Below are 24,000 nucleotides of genomic sequence, written 5' to 3'. Positions count from 1 at the left end.
AAATGTTGGGGCAGGGGCTGGTGAGGTGGCGCTAGAGGTAAGGTGTCTGCCTTGCAAGCGCTAGCCAAGGAAGGACCGAGGTTCGATCCCCCGGTGTCCCACATGGTCCCCCAAGCCAGGGGCGATTTCTGAGCGCTTAGCCAGGAGTAACCCCTGAGCATCAAAAGGGTGTGGCCTCAAAAACCAAAAAAAAAAAAAAAAATGTTGGGGCAGAGCTATAGCACAATAGGTAGGGCATATTCATGGCACACAACAACCCAGGTTCGATCCCCAGTATCTCATAAGGTCCCCTGAGCCTGCCAGGAGCAATTTCTGAGCGCAGAGCCAGGAGGAATCCAAGTGCTTGGCGGGTATAGTCCATAGGGCATTTGCTTGCATGTGGCCAATCAGGGTTTGATTCCCAGGACTCCATATGGTCCCCCATCAAGCACCACCCCAAGAGAGGTTCTTGAAGCCCTAGAGCACTGCTGACTATGGCCCCCAAATCACTAAATAAAAATTAGTCATGAAAAGGATGAGAAGATATCCTTGTTAACACTGATAGAAAGCAAAAGATCCAAGTACCTCTGCTACTGTATTTTCTTGATAAAATATTTGAGATTTTTATGAAAAATTTGAATTGGGATAGGCGGGGCATGCTCTCCAGCAATGCTTGAGGGCTCACAGGGTCATTCCCAGAAATACTTAGTCTGGCAATACAGACCTAATGCTTTGACCTGTGATCCAATGGTACCTTCCCTCAGCTCCCAAACTTTGTTTTATTTTTTTGTTTTTTTCTTATTAGTATCTTCATTTAAACACCTTTATTAAAATATGATTGTAGTTGGGGCCCGGAGAAATAGCACAGTGGCGTTTGCCTTGCAAGCAGCCAATCCAGGACCTAAGGTGGTTGGTTCGAATCCCGGTGACCCATATGGTCCCCCGTGCCTGCCAGGAGCTATTTCTGAGCAGAGAGCCAGGAGTAACCCCTGAGCACTGCCAGGTGTGACCCAAAACCTAAAAAAAATTAAAATAAAATAAAAAATATATGATTGTAGTTGGGTTACAGTCATGTAAAGAACACCCCCTTCACCAGTGCAACGTTCCCATCACCAATGTCCCACATCTCCCTCCTCCCCACCGCATTCCTGCCTGTACTCTAGACAGGCTTTCTATTTCCCTCATTCATTCACTTTGTTATGATAGTTCTCAATGTAGTTATTTCTCTAATAACACTCATCACTTTTTGTGGTAAGCTTCATGTCGTGAGCTGGACCATCCAGCTCTCCTCTCTTTTGTCTCTGAGAATTACTGCAAAAATGTCTTTTATTTTTCTTAAAATCCATAGATGAGTGAGACTATTCTGCATCTCTCTCTCTCCCTCTGGCTTATTTCACTCAGCATAATAGATTCCATGTATATCCATGTATAGGAAAATGTCATGACTTCATCTCTCCTGATGGCTACATAATATTCCATTGTGTATATGTACCACAATTTCTGTAGCTATTCATCTGCTGAAGAGCATCTTGCTTGTTTCCAGAGTCTGGCTACTGTAAATAGTGCTGCAATGAATATAGGTGTGAGGAGGGGATTTTTGTATTGTATTTTTATGTTCCTAGGGTATATCCCTAGGAGTGGTATAGCTGGATCGTATGGGATCAGCTCCCAAACTTAAGTCTTATCACAGAAGCAAAGTCTTTCAATAGTACAAATGACGCTAATCACTGAATAGTGAAAATATAATATTGTTTGGCTATTAAACAAGAAAGGAAACAGTCTTGAAAATTTTGACATAATTAAAAGGAAGAGATGCTCAGAAAGCGTAGAGGTCGCTTTGGGTGATACTTGATCAACCAGGATACATTGGAGTGCTGAGAGATGTCCCGGGTACAGTTACTGGTGCTTAGAGGCAGCCAATGATGCCTAGGTGACCGTGTACTGGGGACTGAACCAGGACTAACCCTTGTACTATTTTCTGGTTGACACAGTAATTCAAGTATAGTGTAAAAAGAAAAACAAAAGAAATGAAAACCTTGCTAATTGTATAATATCAAATTAATACGTATATAAAATATAATAGTAATTTTTTTTAAATTAAAATGATCTTTTATTAGAGGAAAAGGTTTAAAATGCCTCTAATCTAATAAAACAATAAACTTAAATATAAATGTCTTTGTCTAAAATTTTAGGGAGCTTAAACATTCAAAATTTGCTATACATAAATGATTCTTAACATTCAAGTAAAACAAAAAGGCAAAAAAGCAAACAAAAAATACAGAGCACACTCTAAACCCTCGATACCTTTGGATTCAAATCAAAAAAGCTGTAATACTTGAATCGGAGCAGCAAGGCTTCATTTTCCTTCACATCTTGTTCCATGAGAGATCTTGAAGAATCAAGCCACCTGGACAAATTAACAAAGCAATACAATAAAATATTCTACTTCTAGAACTGAATAAAAAAATTTCTTCAATCGTACATTTAATTTAAAACATACCCTTGATTGATTTTTGCTTTGTCAAGAAGAGCTTGAGGCTTGAACATTTTTGCCAAGATTTCTGGTGATGTGATTGGCTGGCTTAGAGCGAGTATACCAGGATTGCCTTCTGACAAAGCACTGTCACCAAACCAAGCAGAGGTCGGTGACAAGGGGCTTCCATCATGTGCATCGTAAGTGGGGGTCATTGTTTTACTATAAAGTCCTGGGCTTGAATATATGCTTCCTAATAAATAACAATAAAAATAGATCCTCAGTATAAGACACAAAATTAATTTTTAACAATACATGTTTACAATGACATAAAGCAATTGTGAAGCACAAATTTCATTCTGGAAAAAAAGCGTAGTACACTATTTTACCTGTTTTAAAAACACGTGAACTTTAATTCTACTTGCATTATTAAAATGTGTAATAATAAGGCAAAAAATATAATTAATTTGGTGGAAATTTGTGGGGGTGGGGAAATCAATTCAAGAGACTTAAAAGGTTAAGTTAAAGATCTAGCTGAAGCAGACAGACCAACACTTTCTGTTTTAGTTGTGGAAAGTCTCACCTTTCAGAGGGCCAATGTAAAGAACATCAGTGCCTATAGGAAAGGAAAGAAAGGTATTCAGAAGATAAAGGAAAGGCAACAATAGAAGACAGAACCAAGATCGAAAGGAAAATGGGAAAAAGAATATATAGACTATTCCTAACTAAATCATAAATGGGAGGGCATTTCTTGTGATTCCTTGGATTTAATAGCTATGCATACAACAGAAGCTACATACCAGTAATTAAAAAACTGTTTAATTCGTCAACTGACCATACATTCTCTATCATTTAAACTATTAAAATTAAGTAGAGTAAATAAAATTAAAACTTAAAAAGAGGACCCAGAGCAATAGTGCAGCGGCAGGGTGTTTGCCTTGCAGGCAGCTGACCCAGGACAGACCTGGGTTCGAGGATAGAACTGGGTTTGATCCCCGGTGTCCCATATGGTCCTCCAAGCCAGGAGCAATTTCTGAGCACATAGCCAGGAGTAACCCCAGAGTGTCACTGGTGTAGCCCAAAAACCAAAAAACAAACAAAAAAACCTTAAAAAGAATTCAGATTATTAAGTAAAAATATTCTCCAATCTTCTAATTCTGACTACTTTTGTCAATAAGTCAGAATTTAAAAAAAAAGTACTTAAAAATGAGTATCACCTGTTAATGGATTGTGGAAAGAGGTTTGTTTTCCTGGCTAATTTTAGGAATACATTCAGAGCTATCTTTTTTTTTTTTTTACTCTCTAACTTCCCACCCCTACCCTTTGCAGCAACACAAACAACTGCATAAGGAAAAGTGAGGGTAGTACAAGATTTTTCAGTTGTCATGACCTAGTCTAGGAAGAAAACATTAAAAAATAAAAGTCTCTCGATAACTACAAGGTATCTCAGTTTATGGTCCTAAATGTTTTCTTCCAATGTTTATACACAAGCGATTTGTAAAATTGAACACAGTTCAACATATAATTGCAATAAAGAGGGCCCGGAGAGATAGCACAGCAGCGCTTGCCTTGCAAGCAGCCGATCCAGGACCAAAGGTGGTTGGTTCAAATCCCGGTGTCCCATATGGTCCCCCGTGCCTGCCAGGAGCTATTTCTGAGCAGACAGCCAGGAGTAACCCCTGAGCACCACCGGGTGTGGCCCAAAAACAAAAAACAAAAACAACAACAAACAAAATCAAAATTGCAATAAAGAGCTGTAAATTCATTTTTCTAAGTTCTTTAAAGAATACAGGGATATTTAGTAATAGTTTATTTTTCTTTTTTGCAGTGGCTGTAACTGACCCCAGGTCACTCAATTGCAGAGCATGCACTATACTGCTAATCCCTAGTCAGTTTTAAAAAGTTAGAAACTTAACTGCAGGACATGTGTGAAAGGGCAACGTACATGTCCCCATTTATTCAAAATGATTACTCCAACTCAGCTCACCAAAGAATAATTCTATAAAGAGTATGCATGTAAATAAGTATGGCAAATACTCTCATTTAGGTGGAATATTTACACTTTATTTTTAAGGATCTAGTAACTATACCTCTTACTAAGAATGTCAAAATGTTTAAAATTCATTCCTGGTATGAACTATGATTACTCAGAATTAAGTAAAGTTAGAATTAGACAATTTTCTTTAAAGTTTGTCTAAAACAGAAAATATATTGCCCTAAATCACACAAGACTTAGAAGACGGTCACATACTCAAACCTCTTCCAATATCTTATGCTTGTATATTCTCTATTATTAGTAATCTAGTTCACTAGACACAGGCAATAACCCATTTACTATTCCCAATGCTCCATTATTTTCACTTCAGAAGAGCAATCTGAGGCACAGAGTTTAAATAGCTTGCATAATCTCAAGAGCTATAAAGTTGCAGGCCAGGTTATATAAATCAGAAGTTCGGCTACAGCTAATCACACTGCCTCCAAGGTACTGTAACTTATTTACCAAGTTGAACATTTATTTATTCAGTCCTGTCATTTATGTCTGCTATTGCAAACACTGTTTCTAACAAATATTTCCATACTTATTTCCCAATTCTAACAATTAGGTCAGAGGCTGTATGCATTTTAAGTCAGTTCAGTAATGCTATCAACTAGTTTATGTTAAAACATTTGAAGTAGGAAACTAATATAGGTAAAATGAAGCAACATGTTTAATAAGCAATAAAATATAAATTTGCTAAATTACATAGATGAAAAAAATAACAGTTTTAAAAGTAGAAAGAAAAGAGTTCTACAAATACTAGTTTCAGGCTACATCCTATAAATATTAAAAATCCCATGTAAACTATTAGCTGAGAGTACTGTATTTTAACAAGAACAGAAATTGCCTTACAACTGTTACTCTAAACTATATAAAATTTATATTGTAGATCACATGTTACAATAGTGTTAATATTTATGGTTTTATGGGGCTGGAGACATAGCACAGCAGTAGGGCATTTGCCTTGCATGCAGCCGATCCAAGATTGATGGTGGTTTGAATCCCGGCATCCCATATGGTCCACTGAGCCTGCCAGGAGTAATTTCTGAGTGCAGAGCCAGGAGTACCCTGAATGCTGCTGGGTGTGGCAAAAACCAAATGAAAAAAATTATGGCTTTTTTTTTTTTTTCCCATTCCCCTATTCTTCCTACTCCTGCTGGCATTCCTGGTTTTGTAATTCAGGAACATGGTTGTTTTCTTTAAAAATAGTAATTTGAGGGGCCAGAGTGGTAGGTAGCACAGTGGTAAGGCACTTGTTTTGCATGTGGCTGACCCAGGACAGTAATGGGTTCGATTCCGGCATCCCATATGGTCCCCCGAGCCAGGAGCAATTTCTGAGTGCAGAGCCAGGAGTAATCCCTAAGGGCAGCTGTGTGTGGCCCTCTCCAAAAAATCCCCCCCAAAATAGTAATTTGATACTGCCTGTTCCCTTATTTTACTTCTTTATATATCATATATGAATGAGATGATTCATTATGTCTTTTTATATGATTTATTTCACAAGCACGATACCCTCCACATTTATTCAGTTGCAGTAAAGATTCTATCTATATTCATTCATCTTTCACTGAACATTAGGGCTATTTTCATATCCTCACTATTGTACCCAGTGCTACTGTGAATAGATGTGTGCATATTCTATTCTTCCTTTTTTGAAAAAGCTCAATATTGTTTTCCAGTGAAGCAAAACCAAACATTCCCTTCTACCAACAATGAATGACAATTCCCATTTTCCAACAGGTTCCTGCCAACACTATTTTCTCCAGGCTTTTTGATGTAGTCACTCTCACTGTTGTGGTAATTGGGTATCTCATTGATATTTGTATTTCCCTAACAATAATTCATGATATGGCCCAAAAATAAACAAAAAAAGTGACAGGCTCATCTGGTTCCAAATCTTCAGTATGATATTTGCATAATGCTGATCATTTTTGGTATTTATTATGATGAGGTTTGGTTCATCTAAAATCTGCTCTTATGGGGCCACACCTGGCCTGGCAATGCTCAGGCATTACTCCTTGTTCTGCATTCAGGAATCCTTAATGGTGGTACTTGGGGATGCTGGGGATTGAATTTGGGTCAGTCATGTACTTTCTCTCCAGCCCTAAACTCCACTTTGAGAATTCTCTTTTCATTATGAGTGAATATTGAATTTTAGCAAATGCCTTTCTATATCTACTAAGATACAGAGTTAAATATTTTATACATTTTAAATAATTCCTTATATTACCATTATTAACAAATACAAATAAATTTAAATTAAAATATATAAACATTAAAGTATTAAAAGCAAAAATATGAAATCTTTACACTTGTGAACATTTTCTTAAGAGTGAAAACCCCAAATTACAAAATAAAAATACAAATTATTGGTATGATAATGAAAGACCACTAACAAAATAAAACAATGTCCATACAGGAAAAATACCTAGGATAGCAAATAACTGTACTAAAAACAAATCAATATAATTGACATAACCACACCAAAATGCTCACAATTCAAGAGGTCTGTGTTAACTAAAGGACGGGGTCTCTTATTCTGCAGTAAAATAAGACTATAGCTTATCACACCCTGCAGTAAAGTACTATTTGTAAAGAACTGAGCATAATTTGACATCCTGAAAGTAAGATATAGGGGACAATATTATGCAATGATCCTATTTTTTCAATATTTGCTTCTATAACTGACTAAAGTAAGAACCAACCATAAAAGCAGAAAAACTAATCATTATTTTAAAAATTCTGTATTTCTTTAAAAATTATATGTATTTGGGATAACCAGACTTTTTCTCGAGAATCAACTCTTTATGTATCACTGTCTTTATGTACTTTCTAGCATTTATTTGTTTAAACTCAAATGATTTTCTTCTAATTAAGCTGTTTGCGAGATAACAAAATCCTGAGGAAAAACCAATCAGGACTATAAAAAGTTTCTGCACAAAGAAATTTAAAATTTTTTTAAAAAGCCCTTGATAGTTGTAAATTATATCTAATAACATACTAATATCAAAAATACATAAAGAGGGGCAGGAGGGGTGGCAAAAGCAGTAGCCTTGCATGTGCTAACCTAGGACGGACCGAAGTTCAATTTCCTGGTGTCTCATATGGTTCCCCAAGCCAGGAGCGATTTCTGAGCGCAGAGCCAGCAGTAACCTCTGAGTGTCACCAGGTGCCCCCCCCAAAAAAAAAACCCAAAAAATTGGTACAGCTATTATGAAAAAGCATTATAGCAATTCCTCAAAACAGGAAACAAATTCTGTATTATACATTTATTACACTTTGGGCATTTATCCCCTAATACAAAAACACTAATTTGAAGATATATATATGTACTCCCATGTTCAGCGCTGCATTATTTTCTATAGCCAATAATAATAATAATAATAACAATAATAACAGGTAATCATAAGATATGGATAATGAAAATGTATATTCTCTGTACACAGAATATGGTGTGTATGTCTGTGTACAGAGACACTTCAACTTTATAAAAAGATGGAATCTTGAGCCAGAGGTAATACAGGTGCTAAGGTGTTTCCCTCCTCTAGTTCATCCTCAGCCTCCCCAGGAGTTTTTTCCCAGTCTCTTCCCCCGAAAAAAAGGTTAAATCTGCCAAACTCAACAATATGAATGAACCTGAAGGGTATGTGATTAGTGAAGTCAAAACCATATATTACTCATGTGGTATAAGAGAAGACAAAGCAAATTAACTCAAGCATAACCTTTTAGTTTATAAGATCAAATTAGTGGTTACCAGAAATATAGACAGGAGTCAACTGTCTATAAAGTGTAGACTTGGACTTTTAGTGGTGAATGGTGAACTTAATGTAGTATATCCATCCATCCATCCATCCATCCATCCATCCATCCATCCATCCATCCACCCACCTACCTACTATCTATCTATCTATCTATCTATCTATCTATCTATCTATCTATCTATCTATCTATCTATCTATCTATGTTTATCCATCTGTCCGTCCATCCGTCCGTCCGTCCGTCCATCCATCCATCCATCCATCCATCCATCCATCCATCCATCCATCCATCCACCTATGGGGCTGGAGTAATAGCACAGCAGTAGGGCATTTGCCTTGCATGCTGCTGACCAGAACAAACCCAGGTTTGATTCCAGGTATCCCATATGGTCCCCTGAGCCTGCCAGGAGGAATTTCTGAGTGCTGAGTCAGGAGTAACCCCTGAGTGCTGCCAGGTGTGGCCCCCAAACAACAAAACAAAAATAGTATATATAGCTGATTTATAATGATGCACACACACAAAAACATGTTAGAATGCAAAATACAATTTTAAATCGTTTCACTAAAACACTATCAAAAATCCTAAGAGATCAGATAGTAGAACAAGTCACACTAACTAGTGACAGGTAAAATGTGGTTCTTCTGACTGAGAGAGGAATATAGTTGGTGGTCTTGGGGTATTTCCAACATTTTGTTTAGATACTAACTGTAAAATATCATGTTATTTAAAATGTGTTCATTTTTATTATAAAATGTTAATTCCAAAAGAGGAGGAAACTAGTCCCCAAAGATGTCTCATTTTCCCTAGTCTTTATCATCTTTTGTGTCCAAATTGCCTTTCCTTAAAGCACTATACAAAATCTTTAATTTGTATCTTTAGAACCAATAGTATATGATTTTGGACATCACTCCAAAATAATCCCAGAAACAGTTTTTTATATCGTTCTGTGTTTTTAGAAATAAATGGTGGGACCAGAAAATAGTATAGTAAGATCTTATACTCGGTTGAATAATCCCAGAAACAGTTTTTTATATCGTTCTGTGTTTTTAGAAATAAATGGTGGGACCAGAAGATAGTATAGTAAGGTCTTATACTCGATTGATGAGGGTTCAATGGTCAGCATTCCAAACAGTTCCCTGAGCACTGTAAGGACTAATTCCTGAGTGTGGAGCAAGGAGTAAACACTGAGTATTGCCATTTTGGTCCCCAAACCAAAAAATAAATTAGAAACAAAAGAATTAGATGGGCTTTCATGGAAATAGAAAACAAAGACTATGCATAGCTGTTTTCTATCAATATATCCTTTGAATCAAATTTAAAAATCAACTTTTTCTAATAATAAACATTTTCTTTTTTCTTTCATTCTTCTGTAGTATTTTATTAGTATTTTAACCCTTTTCTCTCTTGTTGCCTTCTCCACACTTAGCATTTGGAAGTAAATTAAGATTTTTTTTTTCTGAAATAATGGTTCATTTTGTTTAGCAGGCAGGAAAAAAAATGACTCTAACATGAAATTTATCATCCTAACGTTACCTTCAGTACGATCCTCAAGTTCCTTGAAGGCCTTTCCCCATATCAATTGGCTCAACTTTTTTTTTTATCAACCTATCTTCTACTTTTCTATCACCAGAATTAAAACATATTTTTAAATTAAATATTCTTTTACTTTTTAATCTTACTTCCTTTATCCTCCCACCTCCCAGTGTTTGGATCAAACCCAGTGACTCAAGCTTACAAGGTATGTGCTCTACTACTAACATACCTGACTCCCTGAATTGCCCTTTCTTCCTATCAAAATCCTTTTCATTACAATATAAATGTCTGGTGGAAATTTCTTGTTTTGTTTTATTATTATTTTTTTTTTTTTTTGGTTTTTGGGTCACACCTGGCAGCTCAGGGGTTACTCCTGGCTCTATGCTCAGAAATCGCCTGAGTTAACTCTGAAACATGGGATCTTAAGTGGCACTGTTGACATTCAGACTGGATGCTTTGTTGTGGGATTCATCCTGTAGATTATAGGATGTTTAACAGATCCCTGGTTCTGCTCATTGGCTACTAGTAGCACCTCTTCATCATAGTTACATTGTCACCAGTGCCTCAGGTGAGAACCACTGTTCTCTAAAGGCTGTATTGTAGGGAAGAAATAGTATTTGTGTTAGATATTTTTGGGGTTATGAAACATGTGTTTATTCATATTTAAACTGTACTTTGTTTGACTCATGCACTTTTTAAAATTCTTGTGGTAGGTTCTCAGACTTGAAATCTTTTTTTTTGGGGGGGGGGGGGGGTTTGGGCCACACCCAGCGATGCTCAGGGGTTCCTCCTGGCTGTATGCTCAGAAATAGCTCCTGGCAGGCACGGGGGACCATATGGGACACCGGGATTTGAACCAACCACCTTTGGTCCTGGATCGGCTGCTTGCAAGGCAAAAACCGCTGTGCTATCTCTCCATCAGACTTGAAATCTTAAGATATAATAAAGGAGGAAACAAATGATTTCTTACGAAGCTCTAAATGATTTCCAAAAACTCAAGAGAAAAATCTATTTCTCACTAATCCTAAAGTTTATAATTTCAGGCAAGACTCTATGTATCAAATGCTGGAAAGTAAAAACAATTAAAAATTTATCACTTTAAAAAAAAAAAAGAAATCGCTCCAGGCTTGGGGGACCATATGGGATGCCAGAATTCGAACCACCGTCCTTCTGCATGAAAGGCAAACGCTTTACCTCCATGCTATCTCTCCGGCCCCTGTTTTATTTTATTTTATTTGGTCATGCCTACTGATGCTTGGGGGTTATTCCTGGCACTATTTGGTGTGATACGGGAGGAACAATACGTAATGCTAGAGATTGAACGAGGGTTGCCTGCATGAAAGGCAAGTGACCTATTGCTATACAATCATTCCAGCCCTGCAATATGAAATGCTTAATTCATAAAATTACTTGCTTAATTCAATAAAATGACTATCTAAGGGCCCAAAATCTCCCTTCCCTACAAATATTCACACTTCTATGTTCATTGCAGAACTATACAAAATAAACTAAATTTGGGAACACCCATGTATCTAAGAAAAGATGACTTAAAAAAAGAAACTGGTATATAAACATAATGGAATACTGTTTAGCTATAAGAAAAGACAAAAATCATGTAATCTATTGTTATATGATGGGAGTCAGTCAGAAGGAGATGGAAGAAGGGCATATATCTCTCTCATCTGTGGTTTATGAAGAAACATAGTAAGGACATAAGTAGTGAAAAACAACAGAACCCAAAAACTGGTCTACAAAACTGAGTGTACCATGGTATGGCGAGGGGCACTGAGACAATGTTGGTGGGAAGTGGAGGCTGTGGTGCTGGAACATTTTATGCATGAAATTATCATTAACAGTATTAAAATCACAATGATTTAAGTAAATTTAAAACATATAAAGCATATACAAATATAAGTATATAAAGCATATATATTTATCTCTATATAAATCTATAAAATATATATTCTGTCAATATCTAATTTAGAATTGGCTTGTCCTCTAAATTTTCTGTGTTTGTTTGTTTGGGCTTTTTTGGGCCACACCTGGTGATGCTCAGGGATTACTCCTGGCTATGCGCTCAAAAATTGCTCCTGGCTTGGGGTATCATATGGGATGCTGGGAATTCAAACCACGGACTATCCTAGTCTAGTACCGGAAAGGCAGAGATGCCTTACCGCACCACGCCACTGCTCCAGCCCTATGTCCTCTGAATTCTTGTACATTTCTACATTTAGTATTTATACAGTACCCCCTTTGTAATCAGTTTAAGAGTAGTGACATAAAGGCTTTAAAAATTTTATTTTACAGGGCCAGAGAGATAGCATGAAGGTAAGGCATTTGCCTTTCATGCAGGAGGTCATTGGTTCGAATCCCGTCACCCCATATGGTCCCCTCCGTGCCTGCCAGGAGCAATTTCTGAGCCTGGAGCCAGGAATAACCCCTGAGCACTGCCGGGTGTGATCCAAAAACCACACACAAAAAAAATGTTATTTTACATGTTTCTAATCTTACTGTGCCATTCTTTCAGCTTTAAATTACACATTTCATTTTAAAAAGCAGTAGTTAAGGGACCAAAGTTTAGCTCATAGGACTGAGCACACACTTTGCATAGGAGAGACCTGATTTTGATCCCTAGCACTGCATGGTTACCCTGAGCACAGAGTAGTAAATAAGTAGCCCATGATTACTTCAGGGAGTGGTCCCAAAAGAAAAACAAGGGGTTGTAATGAGAACTTGAGCTTAATGGGTAAATGGAGACATTTACCCATGGAGACATTTCTGAGTCATACAGGAAATGCATGTGGTGTTTGTTTTCATCATCATCCTAGAGGTGAAACAAAACAAAGCAAAAAGAATGAACTAACTAAATAAAATTAGTTTTGTTGAGGAATCTAAACTAAGAAGCAGACTTAGAAATGGGGAGCAGGGACCGGAGAGGTGGCGCTAGAGGTAAGATGTCTGCCTTGAAAGCGCTAGCCAAGGAAGGACGGCAGTTCAATCCCCCGGCATCCCATATGTCCCCCCAAGCCAGGGGCGATTTCTGAGCACTTAGCCAGGAGTAATCCCTGAGCAAGAAACGGGTGTGGCCCAAAAAACCAAAAACCAAAACCAAAACCAAAAACAAAACAGAAATGGGGAGCTAATGGGGTTGGAGTGATAGCACAGCAGTAAGTAAGGCATTTGCTCTGGACATGGCCTACCTACGACTGACCTAGGTTCGATCCCAAGCATTCCATATGGGCCCCCAACCTTGCCAGGAGCAACTTCTGAGTGTAGAGCCAGGAATAACTCCTGAGTGCCACCGCTGCTGGGTGTGCCCCCCCCCCCAAAAAAAAAGAAATATGCAGCTATTAAAAACATGAGAACTGGAGGCCGGAGAGATAGCACAGTGGTAAGGCGTTTGCTTTGCATGCAAAAGGATGGTGGTTCGAATCCGGCATCCCATATGGTCTCCTGAGCCTGCTGGGGGTGATTTCTGAGCATAGAGCCAGGTACCCCTGAGCACTGCTCCGTGTGATCCCAAAACCAAAAAAGCCAAAAAAAACCAAAAAAACAAAAAAAAACCAAACAAACCAAAAACCAAAAATATGAGAACTGTAAAGCCCACTTCATGTACATCCAAAAGAATAGATATCTATCAAAAAGATTGCCTGTTTTTCTTCTGAATGACTTATTCTGAATCAAAATTCTGGGAACAAAAGAGGGAAAAACAATCCCTTTATGCAACAGGTTCATTATTAGGAGAGGATTCTGCAATACCAGATAGACTGGGGAGTGTGTGTGTGTGTGTGTGTGTGTGTGTGTGTGTGTGTGTGTGTGTGTGTGTGTGTGTGTGTGTGTGTGTGTGTGTGTGTGTGTGTGTCTCTTATATACAGTGGATCTCAGTTGCTATGTAATGTAAGTGGTCTCCCTTTCCCCTCCCCTCCTCACTTCTCTCCTCCCCTCTCCTCCCCCCTCCCTTCCCCCTTCCCCTCTCCTCTCCTCTTCTCTCTCCCTCTCCCTCTACCTCTCCTTCTCCCTCTCCCCACCCCCATAAAGATATCAGTTGCTACTCCTGGTACTGTGCTCTGGGATACAGCCTAGCAGTGCTCAGGAAAACTAAGCGTGCAGGAACTGAATCTAGGTCTCCTGGCATGCAAAGCATGTACTAGGCCCTCTGAGTTATCTCTTCACTAGAAAAGTAGGAAATCTGAGAAAGTTTCTTGAAGGAAGAAAATCTTAGAGACAAAGTACAGAGGTTTAGGAACCAGCATATGAAAAGCTAAAAGGTTTTATAAGACCTGAGAGAATTAATAATTTCTTAAATAGTACGATTTTCATGTATCTTAGAAAAGAGGAATTAAACACTACTGTCCAATTTCTACAAAGAAATAACTGAGGGGGCCGGAGAGATAGCATGGAGGTAAGGTGTTTGCCTTTCATGCAGAAGGTCATCGGTTCGAATCCCGGCGTCCCATATAGTCCCCTGTGCCTGCCAGGAGCAATTTCTGAGCATGGAGCCAAGAGTAACCCCTGAGCACTGCCGGGTGTGACCCAAAAACCACAAAAAAAAAAAAAAAAAAAGAAATAACTGAGGGCCCGGAGAGATAGCACGGCGGCATTTGCCTTGCAAGCAGCCGATCCAGGACCACAGGTGGTTGGTTCGAATCCCGGTGTCCCATATGGTCCCCCGTGCCTGCCAGGAGCTATTTCTGAGCAGAGAGCCAGGAGTAACCCCTGAGCACCACCGGGTGTGGCCCAAAAAACAAAAACCAAAAAAAAAAAAAGAAAGAACTGAGTGTTCCAATGTACTATTGCTTTCTGACTCTTGGTGAGCATAGAGACAACCTTCCTCTTTATCAATACAACTATCAACCCATGACATGATGATATACCCAGGATAGACTCTGATGGTAATTCATGATAAAAGATACTAAGAATATTTTTAAATTTGTCCAGTCTATTGAGTTACACGTTCTATTAATGTTCATCCATGTTCTGGCTCACTTGAGTCTCACCTGATCCAGGAGTGATAAGAGGTCCCTCTAACTCAAGTGCTTCATCTTCAGATTGGTCATCTAGCTTTTTCTTTTTTTTCTTTGTTGGATCTCGGGGTTTTTTCAAGAGAGAGAGTTCTTCAGGGTGTCTGATATCTGTTAAAACAAACAAAAAAAAATGATCTTAGTACAAAACAAAATGTAAACTTCTTTTTTTCTATTTTATTTTTCACACAGTCATCAGGAAATTACAATTCCTGATTGGATATAAGGCATATAGTATTTCAACACCAATCCCTTCCCTGATGTTCACCAGTGTTCACTTCCCTCTACCAATACTCCATTCCCCCCCACCAGTCTTTCTTCCACAGAAATGCCTTTTGGGGGGGGGGGCACAGCCAGCTGCACTCAAGAGTTACTCCTGGCTCTGCACTCAAACACCACTGTTGGCAAGCTCAGAGGACCATATGGAATGTCAAGGATCAAACCTGGGTCATTCACATGCAAGGCAAACACCCTACCCGCTGTGCTATTGCTCTGGTCCCCCCACCCCTTTTTTAAAGTATAAATTTTTGTGCTGTAGTTTACAGTGTTGTTGTTGATAGGGTTTCATACATAACCAACTTTCAGCACCACCTCTTCCTGTTTCGTTTTTGTTTTTGTTTTTGGGTCACACCCGCCGGTGCTCAGGGGTTATTCCTGGCTCCATGCTCAGAAATTGCTCCTGGCAGGCACGGGGGACCATATGGGACGCCGGGATTTGAACTGATGACCTTCTGCATGAAAGGCAAACGCCTTACCTCCATGCTATCTCTCCGGCCCCACCTCTTCCTGTTTCAATGCTTTCCTCCTAAAACTTTACCTTCCACCCTCCCACCATACCTGTTTTATCCTCCAACTCCATCAAGGGGCTTATTTCCTATTAAATATCAGTTCTCCCATTCTTTGTTTTCATTGGCTTTGGGTACTCATTATTCTACCATTATGTTTCTTTATATTTCCCATATGAGAGAGATCATTTTGTCGGTCTCCCTCCACTGACTATCTTTACTCAGCATGATAATTTCCAGGTTGCTTCATGTAGCAGCAAATTTCATGACTTTATCTTTTCTTATGGTCACGAAACATTTCATCGTGTATATGTACTATAATTTATTTATCCAGTCATTTATTCTTGGACACTGGTTTGTTTCCATGTTTTGTCTATTGTGAATAGTCTGTAAGAAACATAATGGTACTAGTATATTTTCTTTATTTTGTTTTTGGGCAGTTGGGGTATATTCTAAAAAGTGGAGTTGATGGAATGAATGGAAGTTCAGTTCCTGGTTTTGTTTTTTCTTGTTTTTGTTTTTTTTAAGAAATGCCCCTATTGTTTTCCAGAAAGGCTAGAAGAGTTGGCATTCCTACCAGCAGTAAATATGAGTTCCTGTCTGCAGGCCTATGTTCATTTGTAGCATTATTTACAATAGCCAGAATCTGGAAACAACCCAGGTGCCTGACAGCAGATGAGTGGCTAAAGAAACTATGGTACATATACACAATGGAATACTATGCAGCCATCAGGAAAAATGAAGTCATGAAATTTTCCTATACATGGATGGACGTGAAACTATTATGCTGAGTTAAATAAATCAGAGGGAGAGAGATAGACACAGAATAGTCTTACTAACCTTTGGAATTTAAGAAAAATAAGACAGTATGGTAATAATACTCAAAGACAATAGAGATGAGGGCTGGAAGGACTGACCCATGCTATGAAACTTACCACAAAGAGTGGTGAGTGCAGTTAGAGAAATAACTACACTAACAACTATCATGACAATGACAGTGACTGAGAGAAATAGAATACCTATCTCAAAAACAGGCAGGGGGTGAGGGAAGAGGGAGATGTAGGGCACTGTTGGCGGGAAGGTTGCACTGGTGTAGGGAGGTGGGGTATACCTTTTATGACTAAAACCCCACTATAATGATTGTAATTGTACAATGATATATTTGTAACCATAAATAAAGTTATTATTAAAAAAAAAAGTCCTGCGCTCACTTCGGCAGCACATATACTAAAATTGGAACGATACAGAGAAGATTAGCATGGCCCCTGCGCAAGGATGACATGCAAATTCGTGAAGCGTTCCGTATTTTTTAAAAATGAAAAAAATAAAAAAAAATAAAAATAGAGTCCCTTTCTCCCTACATCCACACCAGCACTGGTTGTTTTTTCTTTTTAATGTCTTTCACTCTCTATGGTGTGAGCTATCTCACTGCCACTTTGATTTGCACTTCCTTGATGTTTAACATTTTATTCTTCCTAAGTCTTCCTATTGATTCATTTCTATATTTGTAATTTCCTTCTGTATTTGTTTGCTTTTGACAATTATTAATACCAAATAATAATTAAGAATGGCATTTGAGAAAGAAATCTAACAATTTAACAATTCTCCTATAATCTACCCACACAACATAAAGACACTAATTTGATCAACTGTTTGTACACCAGTGTTCCTTGCAGTGCTATTTAGTGTTAAAAACTCAAGTAATCAACAACAGATAAAGATGTGGTACACGGGGCCGGGTAGGTGGCGCTGGAGGTAAGGTGTCTGCCTTGCAAGCGCTAGCCAAGGAAGGACCGCGGTTCGATCCCCCGGCGTCCCATATGGTCCCCCCCAAGCCAGGGGCGATTTCTGAGCACATAGCCAGGAGTAACCCCTGAGCGTCAAACGGGTATGGCCCAAAAACCAAAAAAAAAAAAAAAAAAAAAGATGTGGTACACATATACAATAGATACTACTCTAAGTAAAGGTAAAAATTGCTTTTTGTTACAATATGGATGGTACCAGATTATCTTTTTTAAGCTAAATAAAAGGAGAAAAAAAAGGTAAATATTGGGGCCAGAGCGGTAGCACAAGTGGTAGGGCACCTGCCTTGCACGCGCTAACCTAGGAAGGACTGCGGTTCGATTCCCCCGCATCCTATTTGGTCCCCCAAGACAGGAGCGATTTCTGAGCACATAGCCAGGAGTAACCCCTGAATGTCAACAGGTGTGGCCAAAAAATCAAAAAAAAAAAAAAAAAGATAAATATCAGGAGATCTCACTCATGTTTAGTATATGAAGAAACAAAGAAAGCAACAGATAATCTCTGATAAAAATAAAGTTGAATTCTTACCAAAGAATTAAAGTTGCTAAGGAAGTGAAGGTGGGCTAAAAGAATCGGTGTTAGAAGTCTATTTGAGGGGCCGGGTAGGTGGCGCTGGAGGTAAGGTGCCTGCCTTGCAAGCGCTAGCCAAGGAAGGATCGCGATTCGATCCCCCGGCGTCCCATATGGTCCCCCCAAGCCAGGGGCGATTTCTGAGCACATAGCCAGGAGTAACCCCTGAGCGTCAAATGGGTGTGGCCCAAAAACCAAAAAAAAAAAAAAAAAAAAAAAAAGAAGTTTATTTGACACAGTATGCTAATATTGTATCACTTGAATATAAACAATGATACTCTTATACACAAATGCTATCTCAATAAAAATTTAATATTTAATTCAATATTTTAAAAGTTCACCAAAGTATTCTTAATTTATACTTAATAAATATAGATACCTGAAAGTGGAAAGATAATAATTTACTAGGGTGCCAAAATATAGACCTTTTATTTATACAGTATTTCTTTTTTTCTTTTTTGTTTTTTTTTGTTTGTTTGTTTGTTTTTGGGTCACACCTGGCAGCACTCAGGGGTTACTCCTGGCTCTACGCTCAGAAATCGCTCCTGGCAAGCTCGGGGGACCATATGTGATGCCGGGATTCGAACCGCCGTCCTTCTGCATGCAAGGCAAACACCTTTACCTCCACGCTATCTCTCCGGCCCCTATATATTATTTCTTATCTAAAACTGTAAGAAATCAAGCTTTCTATGACAACACTGATTAATTATGTCATTAGTTATACACAATAAGGAAGTATATGTACAAAAATATTTTGTATCACATTTAAGATTTGGTATATGAGACTAGAACAATACAACAGCAGTAAGGTGTTTACTTTACATGCAGCTGACCTGGGTTTGATTCCCAGCATCCCATATGGTCCCCCGAGTCTGCCAGGAGTGATTTCTGAGTGCAGAGCCAGAAGTAACCCCTGAGCGCCACTGGATATGTCCCCCCAAAACAAAACAAAACAAAACAAAAAAGCCCAAAATGATATGGCATAATCTCATATTTTCAACTAATTCAAACTAAATTACATTTTTCTGTGTTTATCTTTTGTTTTATTTTGTTTATTGGGTCACACCTGGCAGCGCTCAGGGGTTACTCCTGGCTCTATGCTCAGAAATCACTCCTGGCAGGCACAGGGGACCATATGGGATGCCAGGATTTGAACCACCTTCCTTCTGCATGAAAGGCAAACGCCTTACCTCCATGCTATCTCTCTGGCCCCACTCTGTGTTTATCTTATTGTCTTTCACATAAAGATTGAACATTAAAAGGTTAAATAAGAGTAATGAATTAAGCTCAATATTTCATATTCAAATAAGCAAGTATAACATTCTATTCATTGTCCATGAATTCCAAGAATTGTTATGAAGTTAAATCTCCCCTCAGAAAATTAAGATTTCAATGGAATCAGCAAAATTTTCTTTTCTACAAATCTGACAAGTTAAATATAGGATTTATAAGAAAATAAGATCATAGAACAGTCAAGGGAATCTTTAAAAAGAAGAACAACAACTACATTATTTAAAAAATCATATTTAAATAAGGCATCATAACTGAAAACTGAAATTAGGTAAGGTAGATCCATGATACCACACAGCCCCTGGAGCATCAGTGGGAGTAGTCCTGGAGGCCTCAGCCAGAATGGCCCAAGTATTCCCAGTCTTACAAGGCCCAAACAGCACTGCATCTTCAGGCCCTACCACTAAACTGCTACCCAACTGGCTGTGTATTATTAGGAATGACCCCCAGGCCTCTCCGAAACACCGAATAGGGGGACACTCCCCCCAAAACAGGCCTCAATTATTAGCTAAACGATAAGACATCTACACGAATATAGCAGAAAAGAGGACCCAGAAATAGATACAGATATAAAAAAAGCAATAGCAATTCAAGAGGAAAATAAAATCTTTTCAAGAAAGTGCTGAACAATGAGAGTCATAGATACCTTTTTTAAAGTACTTCTATTTAATATACCGTGAAAAAATAAATTCTAGGTGGATCACAGACATCAAAAGAAAATTAAGGGGGCCAGAGAGATAGCGTGGAGGTAAGGCATTTGCCTTTCTTTTTTTTTTTGTGGTTTTTGGGTCACACTCGGCAGTGCTCAGGGGAAACTCCTGGCTCCGTGCTCAGAAATTGCTCCTGGCAGGCACGGGGAACCATATGAGAAGCTGGATTCAAACTGATGACCTTCTGCATGAAAGGCAAACGCCTTACCTCTATGTTATGTCACCTCGGTTCAAATCCCGGTGTCCCATATGGTCCCCCGTGCCTGCCAGGAGCAATTTCTGAGCATAGAGCCAGGAGTAACCCCTGAGCATTGCTGGGTGTGACCCAAAAGCCACAAAAAAAAGAAGGAAGGAAGGAAGGAAGGAAGGAAGGAAGGAAGGAAGGAAGGAAGGAAGGAAGGAAGGAAGGAAGGAAGGAAGGAAGGAAGGAGGGAGGGAGGGAGGGAGGGAGGGAGGGAGGGAGGGAGGGAGGGGGGGAGGAAGGAAGGAAATTAAGCCAATACTTCTTACATATAACACATACACCCACACCAATATTTTCAAAGAAAAAAATTGAGCTTTGGAAGGTACTTTTAAGAAAACGAAGAAGTGGGGTCAGAACAATAGTACAGCAGGTAGGGTGTTTACCTTGATGACCTAAGTTTGATCTCCAATATACCATGTGCTCCCAGAGCCTACCAGAAGTGATTTCTGAGAGCAAAGCCAGGAATAATCCTTCAGAGGCTCTGATTTTTTAAGTTAAAAAAAAAAGTGAAGCTTGGTATGTGGCTCAGGTAAGGCACATGTTTGAGAACTAGATTCAATCTCTGGCATTCATACATCCCAAAACTGTCCCCTCGCCTACTTCATAAAATAAGCAAAAGGCAAAAGAATATTTGAAGTATTCTCCTAAAGCACATCTATAATTGATAATGGGCTCAGATCATAAATAATGCATCCTACCCAATAAAAAGGCTAAGAAGTCTAGAGATTTAAAACATAGAAAGTAAGTTATAAGGTGTTTGCCTTGCTTGCAGAAAGACAGTGGTTCGAATCCTGGCATCCCACATGGTCCCCAAGCCTGCTAGGAGTGATTTCTGAACGTAGAGCCAAGAGTAACCCCTGAGCACTGCCAAGTGTGACCCAAAAACCAAAAAGAGAAAACAGTTTTCTTTAAAATAGTTACATTTCTGGGGCCGGAGACATAGCATGGAGGTAAGGCGTTTGCCTTGGATGCAGAAGGATAGTGGTTTGAATCCTGGCATCCATAGGTCCCCTGAGCCTGCCTGGGGTGATTTCTGAGTGTAGAGCCAGGAGTAACCCCTGAGCGATGCTGGGTGTGATCCAAAAACCAAAAAAAAAAAAAAAAAAAAAAATAGTTATAGTTCTTTACAATCAACTTTACTTAAGAGGTGAAAGACCTATACAAAGAAAATTTCAGAACACTACTTCAGGGGCCAGAGAGATAGCACATTAGTAAGGCTTTTGCTTTGCACAGAGCCGATTCAGTACAATGGTGGTTTGAATCCTGGCATCCCATATGGTCCCCCGTGTCTGACAGGAGCAATTTCTCAGCACAGAGCTAGGAGTAACCCCTGAATGCCGCTGGGTGTGACCCCAAAGCTCACCCCACACACAAAAAAACACTACTTCAAGAAATAAGAGACGACATGAGGAAAGAGAAATATATTCCTTATTCGTGGATTGGGATGGTTAGTATTAAAATGGCAACACACCCCAAGGCATTGTACAGAGTCAATACAGTTCATATAAGAATACTCATGACATTTTTTAAATAGATCAAATACTCCTGAAATTCATATGAAGCAATAAACCTTCATAAACAGCCAAAGCAATTCTTGGGAATTACCTTTCCCAACTTTAAACTGTACTACAAAACAGTAGTAATTAAAATGGCATGGTGTTGGAATAAAAGAGACTCGTATCTGTGAAAAAAATTTAATATCCTGAAACAGACCCCAGGCATATGACAAGTTAATTTTTTATAAAAGAGGAAAAACTGTGAAGTGGAGCAAGGAAAGCCTCTTCAACAAGTGGTGCTGGGAAACTTGGTCATCTATGTGCAAGAAACTAAATTCAGACTTCTTACCTCACCATGCACAAAGGTCAAATCAAAATGGATTAGACCTAAAACCATTAAGTATAAAAAAAAGCATAGGCAGAGCTCTCTATATAACACTGAAGTTACGGGTACTTTCAAGGAAGAAACATCACTGATAAAACAAATAAAAGCAAAGATAAATGACTGGGACTACTTTAAATTTAAGCTTCTGTACCTCAAAAGATATGACTACCCATGGAATAGGCAAAACTATTCACCCAAAACTATCTGCTAAGGACTTAGTACCTAAATAACTTAACAAGAGCTCCCATAGGACTCAGCAATACTGTTCCTGGAAATGCACACTAGGGACCCAAGAACACAATGCAGAAAAAGCACCTGTACTCCTATGTTCATTTCAGCACTATTCACAATAGCGGAGAATCTGGAAACAACACAAGAATCCAAGAACAGATGAATAAATTAAGAAACTGGTACGTCTACACAAGAGAATACTATGCAGCTATTAGAAAAAAATGTCACAGAAATTGCTTATACACAGATGAATATGGAGTATTATGCTAAGCGAAATGAGTCCAAGGGACAGTAGACATGCATTTGTGGGATGTAAAAAAAGTAGTATGGCAATAATACCTAAAGATAATAGATAGATCTGATAGACACACAAATAGTAGGAAAAGTGCCACAAAGAGCAGGAGAGTGCAGTTAGGACATAGAAGGCACCACAATGACAGTCAGAAACGATCACTCTGGACAAGAACTAGGTTCTGAAAAGAAATAAAGTGATATCCATGATACCTCTTCAGTAACAAGACTGCAAATCACAGTGTCTAAAAGAAAAAACAAAGGGAGAAAGAAGAAAAAAATGTCTGCCACAGAGAAGCACAAGGGGAGAGGGTGGTGGTGGGTGGTTCAGGAGGAAAACGGGTCATTGGTAGTGGAAAATGTGCACTGTGAAGGCTGTTGTACATTGGCTGAAACTCAATGAGGAACAACTTTACAGCTATCTCACAATGGTCCAATAAAAATTTACATTAAAATAGTTAAAGTTAAGTACACTGAAATGAGATCCTTACCATTATAAATCAGGGAAGTACAAATTAAAACTATGCAACCCACCAGAGTGGGGATAAGTGCCTGATGAGTTCGTTTTGTTGAGGATTCAGGGAGGATGAGGAACTCATACCAAACTACTATGAATATAAAATTAGGTGATTTTCAAAGACACTTAGTAGTATTTTATAGAAATAATCATATCCGGGGGGAGTGCATAAAAAAAAAAAAGAAATAATCATATCCAACCCAGACAATCTATTTCCTCACTCAAGTAAATAAAAACCATACTATAATTCCTGATCAATAAACCCACACTTAAAATAACCTAATTGGACAAAATATGATATTTATGTGATTACGCCTTAGATAATGGAACACACTCATCAAGACAGCACAGATCGATCACAAATCTTTGTACCTGAAAAATCATATGAGAAAGAGTCATACCTAGCCTCTCCTACCTTGAGAAATAAAAGGAATCTACATTATATGATTTTGTGAATAAAATTCCAGAAAATGACAACAAATCTATAGTGACAGTGGATATCGACTGTCTCTGGCACAGTACAAAAGGCTGATGGAAAAGCTTCCAGAAATAGCTAATTTATCTTAAAGTTAATTATAGTAATATAAACCCTTTAGTTAAAAGTTACATAATTAAAAATGAAAGATTTTCTTCATTTTTCTATAAAAATGGGTAAAGAAATCAATCCGATTAGCCTCAGACATAATTTGGGTGGTTTCATGTATCAGCACTTATTGCTATGGTTACAAAAATTCAGAAACTCGAAAATATTTCAAGTATATCTTGTGAACCATATTAAGAGAATAAAATAATTTCTGGGGCCATAGTACAGCAAGTAGGTACGGTACTTGCCTTGCATACAGCCACCCTAGGATTGATTCCTGGTTCCCCAAGTC

General features: G+C 38.5%; 1 protein-coding gene and 1 non-coding gene across 5 annotated transcripts in view; one reads left to right on the top strand and one right to left on the bottom strand.

Annotated features, from left to right (window-relative positions):
* FERMT2 (FERM domain containing kindlin 2) overlaps nucleotides 1–24,000 on the bottom strand; it is a 104,846-nt gene that overhangs the window by 23,552 nt on the left and 57,294 nt on the right. For 2 of the 4 annotated variants that reach the window (XM_049767196.1, XM_049767205.1), the window contains exons 4-7: nucleotides 14,780–14,914; nucleotides 3,036–3,068; nucleotides 2,480–2,705; nucleotides 2,284–2,386 (exon numbers count right to left, since the gene is read on the bottom strand). In XM_049767196.1, the coding sequence (XP_049623153.1) occupies nucleotides 2,284–2,386; nucleotides 2,480–2,705; nucleotides 3,036–3,068; nucleotides 14,780–14,914 (497 nt within the window). The remainder of the gene's footprint in view (nucleotides 1–2,283; nucleotides 2,387–2,479; nucleotides 2,706–3,035; nucleotides 3,069–14,779; nucleotides 14,915–24,000) is intronic. The other 2 variants (XM_049767213.1, XM_049767222.1) reach the window with 1 other exon arrangement.
* LOC126003079 (U6 spliceosomal RNA) lies at nucleotides 16,792–16,898 on the top strand. Its single transcript, XR_007493622.1, has one exon. It is a non-coding gene; the product is annotated as a U6 spliceosomal RNA (small nuclear RNA).

This window comes from Suncus etruscus, chromosome 2 (assembly GCF_024139225.1).
Source record: "Suncus etruscus isolate mSunEtr1 chromosome 2, mSunEtr1.pri.cur, whole genome shotgun sequence".
NCBI classification, from domain to species: Eukaryota; Metazoa; Chordata; class Mammalia; order Eulipotyphla; family Soricidae; genus Suncus; species Suncus etruscus.
The sequence above is the reverse complement of the archived record's forward strand: the minus strand, read 5'-3'. Positions and strand labels throughout refer to the sequence as shown.